The 15,535-nt window shown below is 56.7% G+C and overlaps 2 protein-coding genes across 2 annotated transcripts in view; one reads left to right on the forward strand and one right to left on the reverse strand.

Annotated features, from left to right (window-relative positions):
• The window catches only part of TRPV6 (transient receptor potential cation channel subfamily V member 6), a 14,861-nt gene extending 13,948 nt beyond the window's left edge, over positions 1-913 (forward strand). The window contains exon 15 of the mRNA XM_087820975.1: positions 197-913. Coding sequence (XP_087677101.1) covers positions 197-473 — 277 coding nt within the window. The 3' untranslated portion in view covers positions 474-913. The remainder of the gene's footprint in view (positions 1-196) is intronic.
• On the reverse strand, positions 11-15,211 carry EPHB6 (EPH receptor B6). Its single transcript, XM_087820974.1, has 17 exons — positions 15,154-15,211; positions 7,910-8,112; positions 7,563-7,627; positions 6,554-7,307; positions 5,702-5,857; positions 5,026-5,376; positions 4,797-4,921; positions 4,448-4,610; positions 4,132-4,246; positions 3,860-3,912; positions 3,548-3,667; positions 3,190-3,437; positions 2,778-2,951; positions 2,138-2,287; positions 1,682-1,875; positions 1,403-1,558; positions 11-1,297 (listed from the first exon to the last, which is right to left on the reverse strand). The coding sequence occupies exons 2-17, from the start codon at positions 8,007-8,009 to the stop codon at positions 1,189-1,191; spliced, it is 3,033 nt and encodes a 1,010-aa protein (XP_087677100.1). The 5' UTR covers positions 8,010-8,112; positions 15,154-15,211; the 3' UTR covers positions 11-1,188.
• Between the last annotated feature and the right edge of the window lie 324 nt (positions 15,212-15,535).

The raw sequence follows: 15,535 nt of genomic DNA on the forward strand, positions 1-15,535 counted from the left end.
TGACAGCGAGAGGCTGGGTGCTCCTGTGATCTCAGGGGTCCTGTGCCCTCCCTCGTCCCAATGGCCTGGCTGCTGAGGGCCTGAAACCCCCTGCCACATCAGACAAGGAAAAGGCCCATCATGGTGGGGTGCACAGGAGAGAAGCAGGTCCAGCCCTTGGCCCTTGGCCACCTCTCAAGTCCCCCGTTTTCCCCAGGGTGGAAGACAAGCAGGACCTCAACCAGCAGCGAGCCCGGCGCTACGCACGGGCCTTCTACAACCGGGGCTCCTATGACTTGGACAAAGGCTCAGAAAAAGTGCAGCAGAGCCAGCCCTCTGGCCTCAGCTTGTCCCTTCCTTTCCCGTCGGTGTCGCGAAGCACCTCCCGCAGCAGCACTAACTGGGAGAAACTTCGGCAAGGGACCCTGAAGACAGAATCGAGGGGCATAGTCAACAGGGGCCTGGAAGAGGAGGGCTGGGAATATCAGATCTGAGCACGTCCTTGCTTTGGTTCCCAGCAGGTGCCCTCGTGTTCCTGGGAAGGTTACAAAACCCAAACCAAAAATACCTAGAGGTCGAACCTCCCAGGTCAAGGGGAAAGGAGTAGAATAGTTGGGAATTGCTGTGCCCAGGTCTCTGCTCCTCACTGGACTCTAGAGCAAAGGGAAAGCCAGGAGGTGGCTGGTGCCCCCTCCTGGGCTTTAGGGGAGTCCCGCTGCACTGTCACAGCGAAGCACTTTAAGGACCCACTGGCCACCTTTGCACCCAGTCTCCACCCCCGTGTCAGAGAGGGGAGAGCCCTGCCCTGTGCTCCAGAGAGTGAGGGAGAGGCTTGTGGAGAAAGTGTGGGAGTGAGGGGACAGGCCCCTCTGGGGTGGGGTGACGCTGGTTGAGTCTTGTCAACCTTCTGCCTTCCAATAAATGATTCCCTACTCTGCTCCCCGGCTGTGCAGTGTCACCTTCCCGGTGTACCTTGCAGACTGAGGTCTCACCACACCTCCAACTTGCAAAATCCCTTCTTTCCCTTTAATGTGGGGAGGGAGGGTGGGAAGGGGCACAGGACAGGGAAGGGAGCATCCTGAGGGTTGGCTTGAGTGTGCGGGTGCAAGAGGCCAAGATGGAGACTGGCTCCTGTCTCCTACGCCCCTCCTTGGACCTGTGTCCTGGCCACGTCCTAAGCATCATCAGTCACAGCTTCCTGCCCGGGCCTCAGACCTCCACGGAGCCTGGCTGCCGCAGGTGCCGCTGCAGGAGCTGAATGTTGTGGAGCAGCTTCTTTTGGTGGCCAGCCAGGGTGACGCCCAGGGCAGGCAGGTCTCTGGTGGGGAAGGGGTGGGTCAAATCTGGGCCAGCTTCTCCACGATTCCAGGCTTGACCCTGGCTGAGGGCCCAGAGGCTCCCCCACCCGCCTGTCCCTGCTTACTCCAGGCTGAGCTGAGCCACATCACTGAAGGTGCAGAGGCCACACCTGGAGAAGCTGTCCTGGTAGCACTCTAGTCCGATGGCCGAGAGCCAGGCCTGAGGTGAGTCCAGAGAAGGAAAGTCCAGGGCCACAGGGTTCAGAAGGGCCTGTGACGGTCTGAGGGGGGAGGGGCAGGCAGGTCAAAGTCCCCTCTTCATCCTAGACCCCGCTCCTCAGTTTTCTTTTTGGTTTGCATCGACCCTCCCTGGTTCTCCCAGGCTCCAGTCCCAAGCTCCAGACCTGTCCCCAGAGCTCCCGCCGGCCTGCAGAGTGTCTGGCTTGCGAATCATCTTGTCAAATGCAGCCACCAGCTGGTCAAAGTGGGGACGCTGGGTACGGTCTTTCTGCCAAGTGTCCAGCATAAGCAGATGTAGTCCAGGAGGACAGCCTGGAGGTGGGGGCAGCCGGAACTCCTGCTGTACTGCATTTAGCACCTGGGGATTAGAGGAAGAATATGGTGAGGGAAACTGTTGCAAGTGGAAAGGAGTATATTGTCAGGTAAAGGGGTGGGCTGGGATCAGGTGGAACATGAGGTCGCAGTGATGAAGGAACTTAAAAATACAGAAAGCAAAAGCCACGAGATCTTAGGGAGGGAATGGATCAGAGAATGGAGATCTCAGAATGTGTGAGTCTGTGAGGCTGGTGGGTGAGAAGGATCGGGGGTGGGGAGGCAGCAATTCTAGATCAAGAGCTCACCTCCTGGTCACTCATGTCCCAGTAGGGCCGTTCTCCATAACTCATCACTTCCCACATCACTATCCCAAAGCTCCAGACGTCACTGGATGTCGTATGTTTTCCATGTGCAATGACCTCTGGGGCTGCCCAGCGAAGCATACAACCTGGGCCCTGAGGGGTAGGGTTAAAAGTACCAGTATCAATAATCACAGCAACAGTCACTTTATTGAGCAACTACTTTGTGCTTAGATGTGAGTCAAAGGTTTCACATCAAGCATCTCTCTTAATCATGAGAACCCTGCAGGTAGATGATATTCTCATTTTGTAAAGGCTGAGGCATCAAGAGACATGGACTTGGGCAAGGCCACAGAGCTTAGAGTGCTCAGGATTTGTGCCCAGCGGCCCTGACTCTAGTCTGTGATCATTAGGGGAAGGGCAGGAGGCGGTTCTAGGTCTCTGAGGTCTCCCGCCTTTCCCAATGGCCTCGAGTCCTGAAATCCTTGAATGGCCCCCTTGCCCAGGCTTCTATGCTGGGTGAAGCACAGGTGAGCGCCAGCCCTCCAGACACAATGATATGCCGCCTGCCGAGGTCCCTGCCCCAGGCCCTGGCTCATCCCCAGCACCCGCTAAAGAATGCAGAGCCGCCAGGCCGTGCTCTCACCTGAGGGCTGTGGCCAAGCCGGGCCACTTTGCATACCAGGTGGCTATTCACCAGCACGCTTCGGGCAGACAGCGCTCGGTGCACGAAGGCGAGACTGGCCAGGTACTGCATGGCGGCCGCCACGCCCCGCTGCATGGCCACCAGCTGCAGGCTGCTGAACTGGCCCTCCCGCTGCTGAGGGGCAGGGGGCAGAGGTCAGCAACGGCGCGGGGAACCCCAACACACGCACAGCAGACGTCAGCAGGGGAGGGGAGGGGGCTCGGGGATCAGAAAATGGCCCGGGAATGAAGGCTGAAGACCCCCGGAGGTGGGCAGGAGGGGGCAAAGGCATAGGGCTCTGCCTCTGGAACAGTCTAGAACCGCGCACACTCCCGGACCCAATGCCTCCCCGCCTTCCCCCAGGCCAACTGACCCTGAGGAAGCTGTCCAGGGGGCCCAGCTCCATGAGCTCGGTCAGCACCATGAGGGGCCGGCTTTTGGTGACCACGCCCTCCAGCCGCAGGATGTTGGGGTGCTGGAACTGGCCCAGCACGGCGGCCTGGCCGAGAAAGGCCATCTGCAGGCTCTCGGCACCTCCGGTCCACAGGGCCTGGATGGCCACGGCCTGCTCCCGCCGGCCCCTGGGCTGCAGCCGGCCCCGGCGCACCTCTCCGAAGGAGCCTGGGGGGACGGGGTAGATTGGGCGATGGTCCAGGAAGGACGGCGGGCTCACGGGTCCTGCCCAGTGAGAAGGAATCCCGCCAGGCCCACCCCCTCTGCTGCCGCAGTACCTGCCCCAATGACCTCCTCGATCTTGATATAGGCAGGATCCACCTCCCGGGCGAACTCTCGGAGGGCCTGGCAGGGGTCTTCGTATGTGGATGGGTCGATGTAATACTTCACCCCAAGCCCTGTAGGCATGTGGGGTGCGTTATGAGGGTGTGGTGAAGGTCCCCCCACACCGCACAGGCGTGCCCTCTGACTTCTGAAGACAGTGCCAAGGAGGTCCCCTCAACCTCAGGGGGGCCAGCCTTGCCTGGTGTGCTCCTGGCCTGAGCCCCCAGCTCTTCATCTCTGCACCCCCACTTCCCCAGACCCCTCACCTGGGCTGCTGTACTGCTGCAGTTGCTCCGTGTAGCCTGTCCCACGTCGTTTCCTGAGGGACAAACCGAAGGCCTGGAATGGCACTCGCTCCCTCTCCTCCCCTTCCACCCCGCACAGGCTGCCATCTAGACTGGGGTGGACCAGGGCCCTCCTTCCCACCTGTGCATGGACCCAGGAAAGGGCGGGGTATGAGGGTCTCTGCAGCGGGCTTTGGGCCCCCAGGACTTGGGGGGGTGAGGCAGGGTGAGCGGGGACACGAGGAAGGGCTCACCTGTGGAAAACCACAGCCAGGACGGTGATGGCCGCCAGCAGGAGGAAGGCCAAAGCCCCCAGGATGGACCCAATCACCAAGGAAAGTCTCTCCGGAAGCTGGGCCGACGGCTCACCTGAGGGGCCAGCCGCCCAGGTCACAGGTGGTCAAGGCCTCAGGTGTGCCTTCACCAACATACCCACCATGAACCCACCCAGCCACCCAGAGCCAAAGGTCGGCGCTTGGCCACAGCGCTCCTCACAGGCTCCTGCCTGCAGGGCCCCTGGGCCCCTCCTCACCACCCTCAGAGCCACCGCCTCCATGCTGGCTCCCTCACCTGGAGGCAGCGTCTGGAAGTAGACTTTACCCCCGTAGGGGCCGTGGCCTGCAGCGGTCCGTGCCCGAACCTGGAAGCCGTAGATGTGGCCGGGGCTCAGCTGCGTCACGGTGGCCGTGTTGGTCTCGCTGGTCAGGGTGAAGGAGTGGGATTCATCTTCTGCCTGGGGGTGACAGTCACTCATTCCTAGTGGCTAGTCCCAGACCCTCCCCCCTGCAACCGCCTCCAAGACTTCAGCTCCTCCCACCTTCCTCTGGGCTCCAGGGCACCACTCCCTGCCACCCCCCTCTAGCCCCACTGGGGGGCACTGCAAGCTCCCGGAGCCCTGCTGGGCTGCCCCCCTTCCAACCTGGTCATAGTAGCGCAGCTGATAGTCCAGGATGTTCCCGTTGGTCTGGTCTGGCTGCGGCCAGGACACCGTGATGCTGTTGGACGCCCTGCTCACCTGGTGCATCGCGGGGACTGCGGAGGGAACTGGGGTGGGGGGTCAGTAGTGGGTCTCCGGGGACCAGAAGGCGGGAGTGGGGAAGGGGTTCTAAGGAGGCGAGGTAGGGCCTCAGGCACAGGAAAAGGCTCACCTGCGTGGGTGGTGCTGACATTAATGGATGCAGTCTGGGGAGGGTCAGGGCTGAGCTCTGAAACCCCGTTGACAGCCTGTACCTCCAAGATGTAGGGGACGTGTGCCCGGAGACCCCCGACTAACACCCGGCTCTCAGTCAGGCCCCTCTGGCGGGGGTCAAAGTGCACTTCATCCCTACAGCGGTGACAAGCGCCCCCGCTGCCAGGCCCCTGGTGGCTCCCGCACTCCTTGCACACGACGTTGAAGAGCAGGTCCCCGCGCCCCCCAAGCTCCTGGGGGAGGCGCCAGTGCAGCATGAGCGCTGAGCCTTGCACCTCGAACCACAGCTCCCGGGGAGCCGACGGAGGGCCTGGGTACCAGGGCGGGAAGGGCCACAAAGAGGGAGTGATGGGGTAGGAGTGACAGAGGGAGGGAGGAGGCCGGGGCAGACAGGGATGGCACAGGGTGGGGCCAGAAAGAAGAGGCGCCCGCGCGCAGAGGGAGGCAGGTGGCCGCCGGGGGTGACGAGGTCAGAGAGAGAGACAGGTGGGGCAGGTAGGGGAAGACACAAAGGACAAAGGAAAAAGAGATGTCACCACCAATGCTCACCAGCCCTACTGGTCGCCCTGGGGATCCCCACCTTCCCGCCCCACTCCCAGTCCTGTTTCTACCTCTGGGGCAGGTGAGGGACTCACCAGTGCAGGGGGCCTGTGGGGGGTCGGAACTGGCCCGAAAGAAGCCCACAAGGCAGGGGCAAATGGGGGCTGCAGGCTCGGAGGCGTGGCTGCGGGCAGGGCACGGTGAGCAGGGGGCATTCCCAGGCGCGGCCTTGTAGGACCCCACAGGGCAGGCTGAGGGGCAGAGGAGAGTGGAGGCTTCAGCTCATCAGCATCCCCCCTCCCCCACCAGAGCCCCCCCCCCCAAGGCTGGTTCCTCCTTCTCCCCAGAGATGGAACCCCAGCCCTCACCTCCCTCTTTCCCTCCCTCAGGCAGAGATTACTTCTGCCACTTGCTGGGGTGGAATTGCATTTCCACTGATGGAAAAAGTGAGGTGGGCGGGGGTTATGGGCAGGCCAAGCTCCAGAGGTAGGTGTCTGTAGGCTGATTGCATAACCTCCCTCTGCAGAGGCCTCCTGCAGCCTCCACCTGCGGCAGAGCCCTTCCCTTAGACCCCAGCTGGGACTCCCTGCCCTCCACCTGCATCCTGCCACCTGGCCCCGGGATGAGCCCGCCCCACATACGGGGCGAAGGCGGACAAAGGACCCCACCCCAAGACGACCCAGGGGTTCATCTCCTGATCTCCACCACTTCTCAGGCCTGCAGCCCTAGGAGCCTCAACAACGGCTATGGGAGTCTCCAGAAGGTGTTGGAAATGTCAGATGAGTGGATGAGAGTGGATTTGTGTGCTTTTAGGAAATAAACAGGAATCCTTCCCTCAAATAGCTTATTCCTGACCTTTTGGGAACAAAATGACATTTGGGGGTGTTCAGGAAAGGAGCCCAAAGGTTGGGGCAGGTGGAAAGAGCAAGTGGGAGCCAGGGTCTCACCTTGGCAGGCCTTGTCTCCACGTGTAGGCTGGTACCCAGGTTGGCAGCGGCAGGCCCCGACAGCGACCATCCACTTGCCCTCCCCATTGCAGTGCAGCCTGGGGGGGCTGCCCCCCGCCTGGCCCCCACTTCCATCCTCCTCTGGCTCTGCATGAGCCACACAGGTGCCCATGGCTGCCACCAGGGAGGCCCCCCCAGCCCCACTGGCCTGGGTCTCAGGGAAGGAGGCGAAGGCACGGAGCACGGAGGGGCAGGCATGGTAGAAGAGCTTGACGGCTACGAGGGCCAGGCAGGCCCCGGTGTCCTGGAAGGCCACGTAGAAGCCACGCTGGGTCAGGGGGCCGAAGCTCCGCTCTTTGATGTTCAGCTGAAGCCCGGCCCTCGGCCCAGGCCCCTGGGGCCCCACTGCCCAGGCGGAGGCAGCAGGGAAGCTCTCGTCCGCTGCGATCGTGTCCACCTTGGTCCAGCGTTTGAGGTGCCAGGTGGAAACACTGTCGGGGCCGTCGGGCTCCTCCGCCTGGCGGTAGTAAAGCGTGAAGGTTTCCCGACAGGTGCCCCCAGCCACACCCAGGCTGGAGCACGCCCGAACAGAGAAGTGGAGTCGGATGTGTGCCCTCTGGGCCCCGAGTCGCTCCACAAAGTGTGTCTGCAGCCAGTTGTCCTGCCCGGTGCCTGGCGGGGCCCCTGCCACATGGCAGGCCTCAAAGGTCCGAGTCAGGCGTCGCTGGTCATCCAGAACGCTCACTTCATCCCACTGCAGGGAGGGAGATGGGTGTTGTTAGCAGCTCAGGACTTGGAGGGTGCAGGAAGGTGGGGGGAATATCTCTTCCACTGAGATTTAAAATTAATGACATGGCCAGCAGGGTAAAGGATATCCCGAAGCCCTGCCCCTCTGGAGAGAGGGTCTTATTCCAATAGTCCCTACCCAGGGACTCCTTCTCCAATCCCACCCTTGGGGGAGCAGGGGGAGGGCGGGGCCGTGGGTTCAGAATGAAGGACTGACACTCACCCCACCTGGCGGGTAGGTGAGCCAGCCTATCTCAGACGTCTCTCCGCTGGTGTCCAGCAGTATCTCTGCCCAGAGATAAGAAGGGTCAAGCAGTGGCCAAGGCTCCCACCAGCACTGCTAACTCCCACCCCATTTCCAGGAGGAAAAACAGAATCTCCCCCCCTGTTCCATGGAACTTAGCAGCAGGAGCACTGCTGACCTTCAGGAGCCTTTCTCTGAAACCCTCCCACTCCTTTCCCCATCTCCATGTCTCTAGTCTCTTCTGCCTTCTCTAAATCTTTCCCATTTCCCACTGTGCTGGGTGTCCACTGGCAGGCAGGGGTTCTCAGGTCCCCATTCCCTCTTACCTTCCAGAGCCAGAACCGAGGACACCAGGAGCAGGACCCAGAGACTGCACACCATTCCCGCCACTCTGCTCCCTGACCGTGCAGCACCCTCAGCAGCCATGGGGCATCTTCAGGGCTCCCACCATTGCCCTGGCCACCAGCCTGCGCCCAGGCAGGGCGCGCTGCTGCTTTGCAAGACTGGGGTCTGCAGTCGAGCTTGTTTCCTAGGGAGACACAGGCCCAGAGAGGCCGGGGGAGGTAACTGCACCGCTTCATTATGGCCCAGGCTCCAAACCTGACCCTGTCTCCTCCTATAGCTCTCAAACTGTCTCAGCACCGACGGTGGGATGAGAGCAGGTGCCAAACCCACTGTCCTGGAGGGCCACGTGCCTGGTGGCTCCCGCCCCCCCATGGCCATCCTCCCTCTCAGAGCACAGAGTAGTTAGTTCTGGGCCAATCTTAGCCTTTTCTTCTGGAAGGAGCTATTCCAGTTTTCTCTTCATTTACTCTCTTCTGTTCCTCCTTCCTCCAGCTACCCTGTACTGGGAGTCGGGAGATTCTTCTCATTAAAAGCAAGTGGGTTAAAAGCTACTCCTTCCCTGGGGACACATGATCTCCCCTCCCCCACATCTTTTGACCCCATCAGAATTGGACATGCCAGGCATCTCAGTGAGGCAGTGAAGCGAGAGGGACCACTGAAGAAGAGCCCTGGGGTATGTTGGGAGGGTGGGTGCCAGGACAGATGCGCAGAGACCGAGGGGTGAAGGCTGTCTGAGAAATGATCAGCGTACAGGAGAAAGAGAGCCATGGAGGACTGGCATACACAGGCATTTCATGAACCGAGGTCCTCTCTCCACAAGGGGCACATTTCCTCTACGGCTTCCAGAAAAATAAATGCATGCCTTAAATAGATGCAAAGATGCTTCTAGTTTGCTCACAATGAAAGGAAGGCGTGTTGAAACCACAGGGACATGCCATTTTGTCCTGGGAGATTAATAATGCAGTGGGTTGGAGAAGGCATGGAAAACGGGCTCTGTGATGGTCACTGCGCTCACGAGTTCACATTAGAGCGGTCTCTTGGAAGGGCCACTGTGATGTCTACTGAGCCGCTTCCCTGCTAAGAACTTGTCCTTCAGGTACCATACACTTGGATCATTTGCACAGATGTTCCAACAAGGATATTTATTGCAGAACTGTTTGTAAAGGAAAAGACTGTAAAGTAACTTACATCATTAGGAAGATGGTTTATGGGCATGTAAAGTACAGCATCGGGAATACAGTCAATAGTATTGTAATAACTATGTGCGGTGCCAGGTGGGCACTAAGCTAATCAAGGAGATCAGTTCATAAGGTATATAAATGCCTAATTACTATGTTGTACACCTGGAACTAATATGATATTGTATGTCAACTGTAATTGAAAAAATTTTAAAACTATGGCACAACCTTCAAAAGGAGTAAGGGCTACTGTTTAGGTACTGCTAGGAAAATAATTTCCAAGTGAAAGTCCAGTGCAGAACAATATAAAGCATGCTCTCAAGTGGGAATTTAAGGATGTCCATATCCATGTCCACATCCAAGTGTGGGCCATTACAATGAGTAGACAAAGCCTGGGAAGAAAGCTGGAGGGATAGGATGGGAGCTGGTGCAAGGGAGACTTATGTTCACTGTGTTCCTTTTATTTTTTGTATTTAAAAAATCTTGTATATATGTATTAGCTTTTCAATAAATCATTTATTAAAAATCGATTCCTTTAAATCTGTAGATAATAGCTGTTTGGTAAAGTGAATCAAATTAGTGGGCATGCCCTCGAAATGACTGACTACATAATAAGCTACCCTTTTATATAAAATGCCCCTGAGCCTCAGAGGCATGCACTGCAGCCCACGAGCACATGACCGGGAGGCATGGTTGCCTCCAGGGTCACGGTGACAACAAACAGGCTCAGAATTTCCTCCGCTCCTTGCTCTAGAGATTAGCGATGACCTCTCTCTCTCCTTGTGGCTGAGTCTCAAAAGTCCATGAGTTGGATGGACAAGAACAGCAGACCACATTTATTTCTGTTGAGAAGAAAACAGTCATGTTGCTCAAAAGGCACAGGACTGAGAGTAAAAAAAAAAAAAAGAAAGTTGGAACACGTGTCCTCCTGGATATCTGTGGCCCTGGGACCCACAGTGCTGTCGAAAACGACACATTTCACAATGATGCTCTAACCAAACAGCATCCAACTGTGATAAATATGAAAATCATGATGTGATTTCTATTACTCTAATTTTTCCTGGTAATGCTGGCTATAGAGTAAGGTGAAGCCTTCGGTGTTACCTGCACGTGGTTACCGTGAAAAGATACCGTTTCTACATCTGTATGAGCTGATGTGTGGGGGGCACCTGAAAACCAGCACTGACATTTACCTTTCATGCTTCTGGAACCTACATGTGAAATAGACTTCAACGCAGGGCACATGGAAGCATTTTCAAATCATCACATTGCACACCTTAAACTTCCATGATGTTATATGTCAATTGTATCTCAGTGAAGCCGGAGGGGGGGAGAAACATTTCCATTGGGCATATTATTCCTAAGAAACAAAGGTTCTTTGCCAATACTGTCACAAATGCTACTAGAATCATGTGCGGATTAAATGCACGCCTCTCAGAAGAACAGAGAGATAGCGAAGTGGAGAGCAGGGCCCCATCACCAAGGGCTGTTTAATAACTATCCTGAACTAGCTCACGTGGAAGGTGCACCCCCAAACTTCCCACGGCTCAACTCGGAGACGTGCCTGACTCACCAGAACCAACCCGATTCTGCCCAGAGCCACAGTCTTTCGGAACAAACAGTCTTTCCAAGAACTGAAAATGCCCGCAAACTGTCTCCAAACACTGAAGGCTGTTATCCATTTTCCCGCAGATAAGTCTTTAAAATAGCCTCTTTCAGTCAGAGCATGGATGGAGCCTGGAGTCTGTACAAAGAAGAAACTAGAAGCACCGTGTTTTCCTAGGCTGATAAACTAGACAAATAATCATGGAGATGGGATAAGAAAACACTTCAGATACATCTCCATGATTATTTTACTTTTTGGAAGGGTGGCAAAACACGAGAGAAAACATGCAACGCAGAGAATATCAGCCGTGCAACGTGGAACATTCCTGAAGGTGAGGAACGGCCAAGCATCTGCTTTGATGACCCGCAGCACAAATAACGCGGTGGTTGTGGCCGCAGCAGCAGGGTGTGCGTGCGTGCATCGCTTTCGCTGGCATCTTAATGACAACATGAAGCTGGCCCCTCTCCAGAAATTCCAGAAAAGAGCAAAAGCAATTATGAGGCATGTTAAAGACACTCAGCTTCTGTCCTCAAGAGGGATCAGAAAGAAAAAAATAAAATGGATTGCCACATCCGTAATTTTTTAATAATTTTACTAAGAACAAAGATATCCATTAAAAAGAAATGGTTGAAGATGACCAAGTACCCAGAAGTGTACTTCGGCTAATCTGATGAAGACATCTTTTAGATTCGGATCCAGGAGGCTGAGGGTTATAAACAGGTTTCTTCAGGAAAGGAAAAAAAAAAAAAAATTGTGGCTGAGGGAGACTAGGCTGTTAGGTCAGTTCTGGCTCATCAAAGGAACCAGATAAACTCGAGTCTTTTCCTTTTTAATAGATAAAAGGAACCGGAGCGCATCTCTATGGCTAAAATAAAAATATGGAAAGAAGAAACTTTATCAAGATATGAAAGAAACTGCTGTCTGCGAATTCCTCCCACTGCGGATTCTTTTGAGACAAGTTTCAAAGGCAGAAATGTAAGTGACAAGAGCAAGGCGGCTCCGCGCACAGGCCTGGACGCAGGGCTAAGCGAGCGGGACTCAGGACCTGAGGACATCTTTCTGGGCTTTCTGAGGCCTGCTCAAGGCTTCTCTATCTTTGCCAACTAGGAAAGGAATTGGCCAGTGTTTAGAAATCCTCTCACCCATGGAAGAGCAGAAAACTTATCCCAATCAGGAAAACTTTCAAATGTCAGGTGTGTACATGCTTTTGGAAACATCGAACACCAGACGCGGCAGAAATGTAGCTGTAAAATGATAGCTCAGAGAATGAGACTGGTCAGCCACAGTTTCCTGAGACAAATATTATATTCTGTGACTGTCTGGGTGTTTTGTTTTGTTTTGTTTTGTTTTTCCCTCAGCTCCTCTTCTGGCTATATCACCTCATACCTTTTCCATACCGTAGAGACTCTACAACACCCACAAGCCCATTACACGTCTTAGGTTTGCCAAAATATGACAGTGTCTTAGGCATCAGGATTCTATTTTGTTTTAGAAGCTGGCAAAGATTAAAGACGTGTAGAATCTTAGCTTCCAAATCATAGCTTATGGTTTCAGTTATCTATAAAAATGCACGATTTAAACAGGAATATGTCTGTACGAATTTTAAAAGTTAACTATGCTCAAATCAATGTGCTAAATATGATAATTTTATGAATAAACCAAGCTGACTTGGTAGAGTTCATGCACCTCAATCCACAAAGCAGGTTTCTAAAAATTAAATAATATAAGCCAAATAAGTTTGGAAGAAGATATGGCAGAAGATATATATCAAGCCATTAAAACTGGTTATTGTAGGCGTATTGCATTATAGGGGGAGGGGTATTAACGTTGTCTTACAATATTTGAATTGATTTTCTTATTACAGTGAGCATATCTTCTTTTCATAATTTAAAAAATCTCATAAACAAAAAGGGGAAATATTTATAAAACCTAGACTAGTATAGTATATATTTATATTTTATCTTCCCTCTTTTTCCCCCACTGTAGGTTTCAAAATATCTAGAAAATTTCATCTAGAAGAAGAAAGCAGAGAGAGAGAGGCAGGAGGAGCTGGGGATGAATGAGCAAACTAATGTCAACAAGAAAAGCAATGAACTTTTATCCCTGGATTTTCCTTAAGCTTCTCTCCCAAGAAGTTCACATTGTCCCACTGATAACATCACACTTCTCTTACAGGACGTCAGAACTGTGACTTCAAAAGGAAAGAGGGGACCAGAGGGGGCCGGGCGCTCGGAACACACAGGAGGGGCATCAGGGTAAGCAGGGCTCAGACAGGAGCATGCAGTGAGGCAAGGCAGGCTGCAGGGGCCCTCGGGGCCGAGTGGAGGTCCCAAGGGCACAGGGGTCAATGGTTTTATGTCTGGGGTGGTTGCTGAGCTGGTCCTCACACTTGTGAGCCACAGGGTCAGCGTGGGAGGGGTCAGCACACAGGCCCTGCCCTCCGTCCTGTTCCGCAGCTATTTAAACGCCCAGGAAATTCCAGTATAATCCTTGTTCAGCTTAATGCTTCAGCCGCTCCCCTTTAATCTCCACCTTGGACCTGGTCTCAGTCACCCTGTCTTCGAGCCCCGGCCTCCTGCCTTCTAAGGGATGCCACTGGCCTTTAAGGCAGCACCCAGAGCAGACAGTGAGGAGGTGGCTGTCCTCCGGCGCTTCAGCCCCTCCGCCCTGGCTGGGGAGCCAATCTGTGGATTACCTAGCAGAGGACAGTCCTGTGTCCCTTAAGGCCTCCAGCCCTGAGAATGTCCCCTAGAGCATGAAGATGCTGACGAACGTGCCTCCCACTGTGGAGCTGGGGGAGGCTCTTAAGATGCAGGCAGTGTCTGGGTTTAGCCAGACAGCCATTTAGAACCAGGCTGTGCCCTGACTCTGGGAAGGAGCATAGGGAGGGTGCTGGGGCAGGCGGCACACGTGCCCAAGGGATGAGTAAGTGGAAACTGGGAGAAAGCCCATGAGTGCCAGGACCAGTGCCTGCAAGAGCGAGTGTGAGGTTGTGTAAGGGAGAGTGTATGAGTGAGATGGGTGTGGATGGAGGTGCTGGGAGGTGTGTGAGTGTGAACACGCCCATCAGTGCAGACCCGGAGTGGCCCTCAGACGCCCATGCGCCCTACTCCACCCCGAGTCTGCCTGTGAACTGCCCTCTGCCCCACGAGTTGCTTCTGCAGAAACCCCTGGGCTGGGAGAAGGGGGTAAGCAGGGAAGTAGAGAAAGGGAAACCAGGGGGGGCCAACCCCCTTTCCCCCAACTCCATCCCCCCTCCTTCCACCTAGTGGGGAGTGCACTGTGAACAGGAGATGGTGATGGGGGTGATGGGCTGGGAGAGAGAGCAGCTGCCCCAGAGGAGAGATGGTCCTGCCCTTCCCATGCTTAGCCCATGGCTGCCTGTTGCGCCCCAGCATCCTGGTGACACAGCCATCATTGCCCGCCATCTTCTTGCACCCTAAATGAACCGACGGACCCCAAAGGAGTCCTCCTCCCTAGGCCTCTAGGTAGGTACAGAGGTGTCCCCACCCTGGCCTTCCTGGGACCAACAAGGTCCTTTGCCCTGAAGGAGCCAAGTGGTCCCTCTCCACAGCTCTCGGCGTGTCTCAGTCCCCTAGTGTCCCACTGCTTGGACAGTTTCCCGGGGGTGCCCACAGTCCCACCGCCCCTTTCCCACTGAACCAGCGTCTCCCCTCCCAGAGCCAGAGTCAATGCCCCTGGCGGTGCGGGGCCTGGCCCAGGTTAACTGATTGGGAACAGGCCCAGCCGCTTCTCTCCAGGGGCAGTGCCAGGGACATTACAACACCGGCTGCGCTGGGCCCACGCCAGCTCCCCCGGGGGTGGGAGGGGAGAGGGTACCAGACGGCCAAGATTGGTGGGTGGCGGCCGGCGGGGCCAAGCTCCCAGACAGCCGGGGAGGGGGAGGGGCCGGGGCAGGAGACTTTGGGGCAACTTGAGGTTTTGTCTGGGGAGCAGGAACCAAGGCTTCCCGCCACCGCCAGGCTTACCTGCGGAGATGGGGTGGGGAGCGGGAGAGCCGAGGGGAGCTGGGCAGGTGTGGGATTAACCTCCTTGCTCCTCCCAGCTCCGCCGGGATTGGAGAGGAGCCACCGGAGGGGTGGGCAACCCTCCGCAGAAGGCTGGGAGCCCGGCTCTGCGAGGACCCCCAGAGCAGGACCCCCATGTCAGAGCCCGAGGAGTGTCTGCAAACAGTGGGGGTCGCGGCAGTAGCTAGGGTAATGGGGGTGTCCACGAGGCTGCATCAGTTCCCCACCCCCTCGCCAACCCGGCTCTCCCTAGGGAGGGGTACTCGGCACCCCCCGGAGACTCCCGAGGATCTGCAGAGGCCTTGGCTGGAGGGACCCTCAACTTTTGCAAACCTTAATTCCTCTGTCCTCAGGCACACCGACCCCCCAACAACCCCCCAACCCCCACCACCGCCTGCGACCCCGGGGCTCACCTTCCGCCGGCAGCAGCTCCGCAGGTCTGCGCCCCCGAGGCCCGGCGCTCGCCCCGCGCCGCCGGCGTCCGCGCTCGGGTGCGGGGACCCTCGCTCTCCACTGCCCGGGTCCCCCCCGCGCGACGCGTCTCTGGGGCTCCGGGCGGCCGGGAGGCGGCGACTGGCGGGCCGGGGCTGCAGCCCTGGGGGCGGGGCGCCGGGTTGGTGCGGGGCCCGCTCGCGCTCGCCGTCGCCGCGCTGGGTCGCGGGTCCCGCCGCCCGCGGCTCTGCTCCCGAGACGCGGCCGGCGCGAGCGCAGCCCGGCCCGCCCCTGCGCGTCCCCCGCAGCCCGGCCCGGCCCGCCCCCCTCCGGCCCCTGCGGCCGCCTCCTTCCCCTCTTCCG

Source organism: Miniopterus natalensis, chromosome 10 (genome assembly GCF_054644295.1).
Source record: "Miniopterus natalensis isolate mMinNat1 chromosome 10, mMinNat1.hap1, whole genome shotgun sequence".
NCBI lineage: Eukaryota > Metazoa > Chordata > Mammalia > Chiroptera > Miniopteridae > Miniopterus > Miniopterus natalensis.

Excerpts from the sequence above, each read along its gene's own strand:
- EPHB6 (XM_087820974.1), bottom strand. The coding sequence starts at position 8,009 with ATGGCTGCTGAGGGTGCTGCACGGTCAGGGAGCAGAGTGGCGGGAATG. Across the intron at positions 7,628-7,909 it reads CTCGGTTCTGGCTCTGGAAG|AGATACTGCTGGACACCAGC; the intron begins GTAAGAGGGAAT and ends ATCTCTGGGCAG. Across the intron at positions 3,668-3,859 it reads GCAGCAGTACAGCAGCCCAG|GGCTTGGGGTGAAGTATTAC; the intron begins GTGAGGGGTCTG and ends ACATGCCTACAG.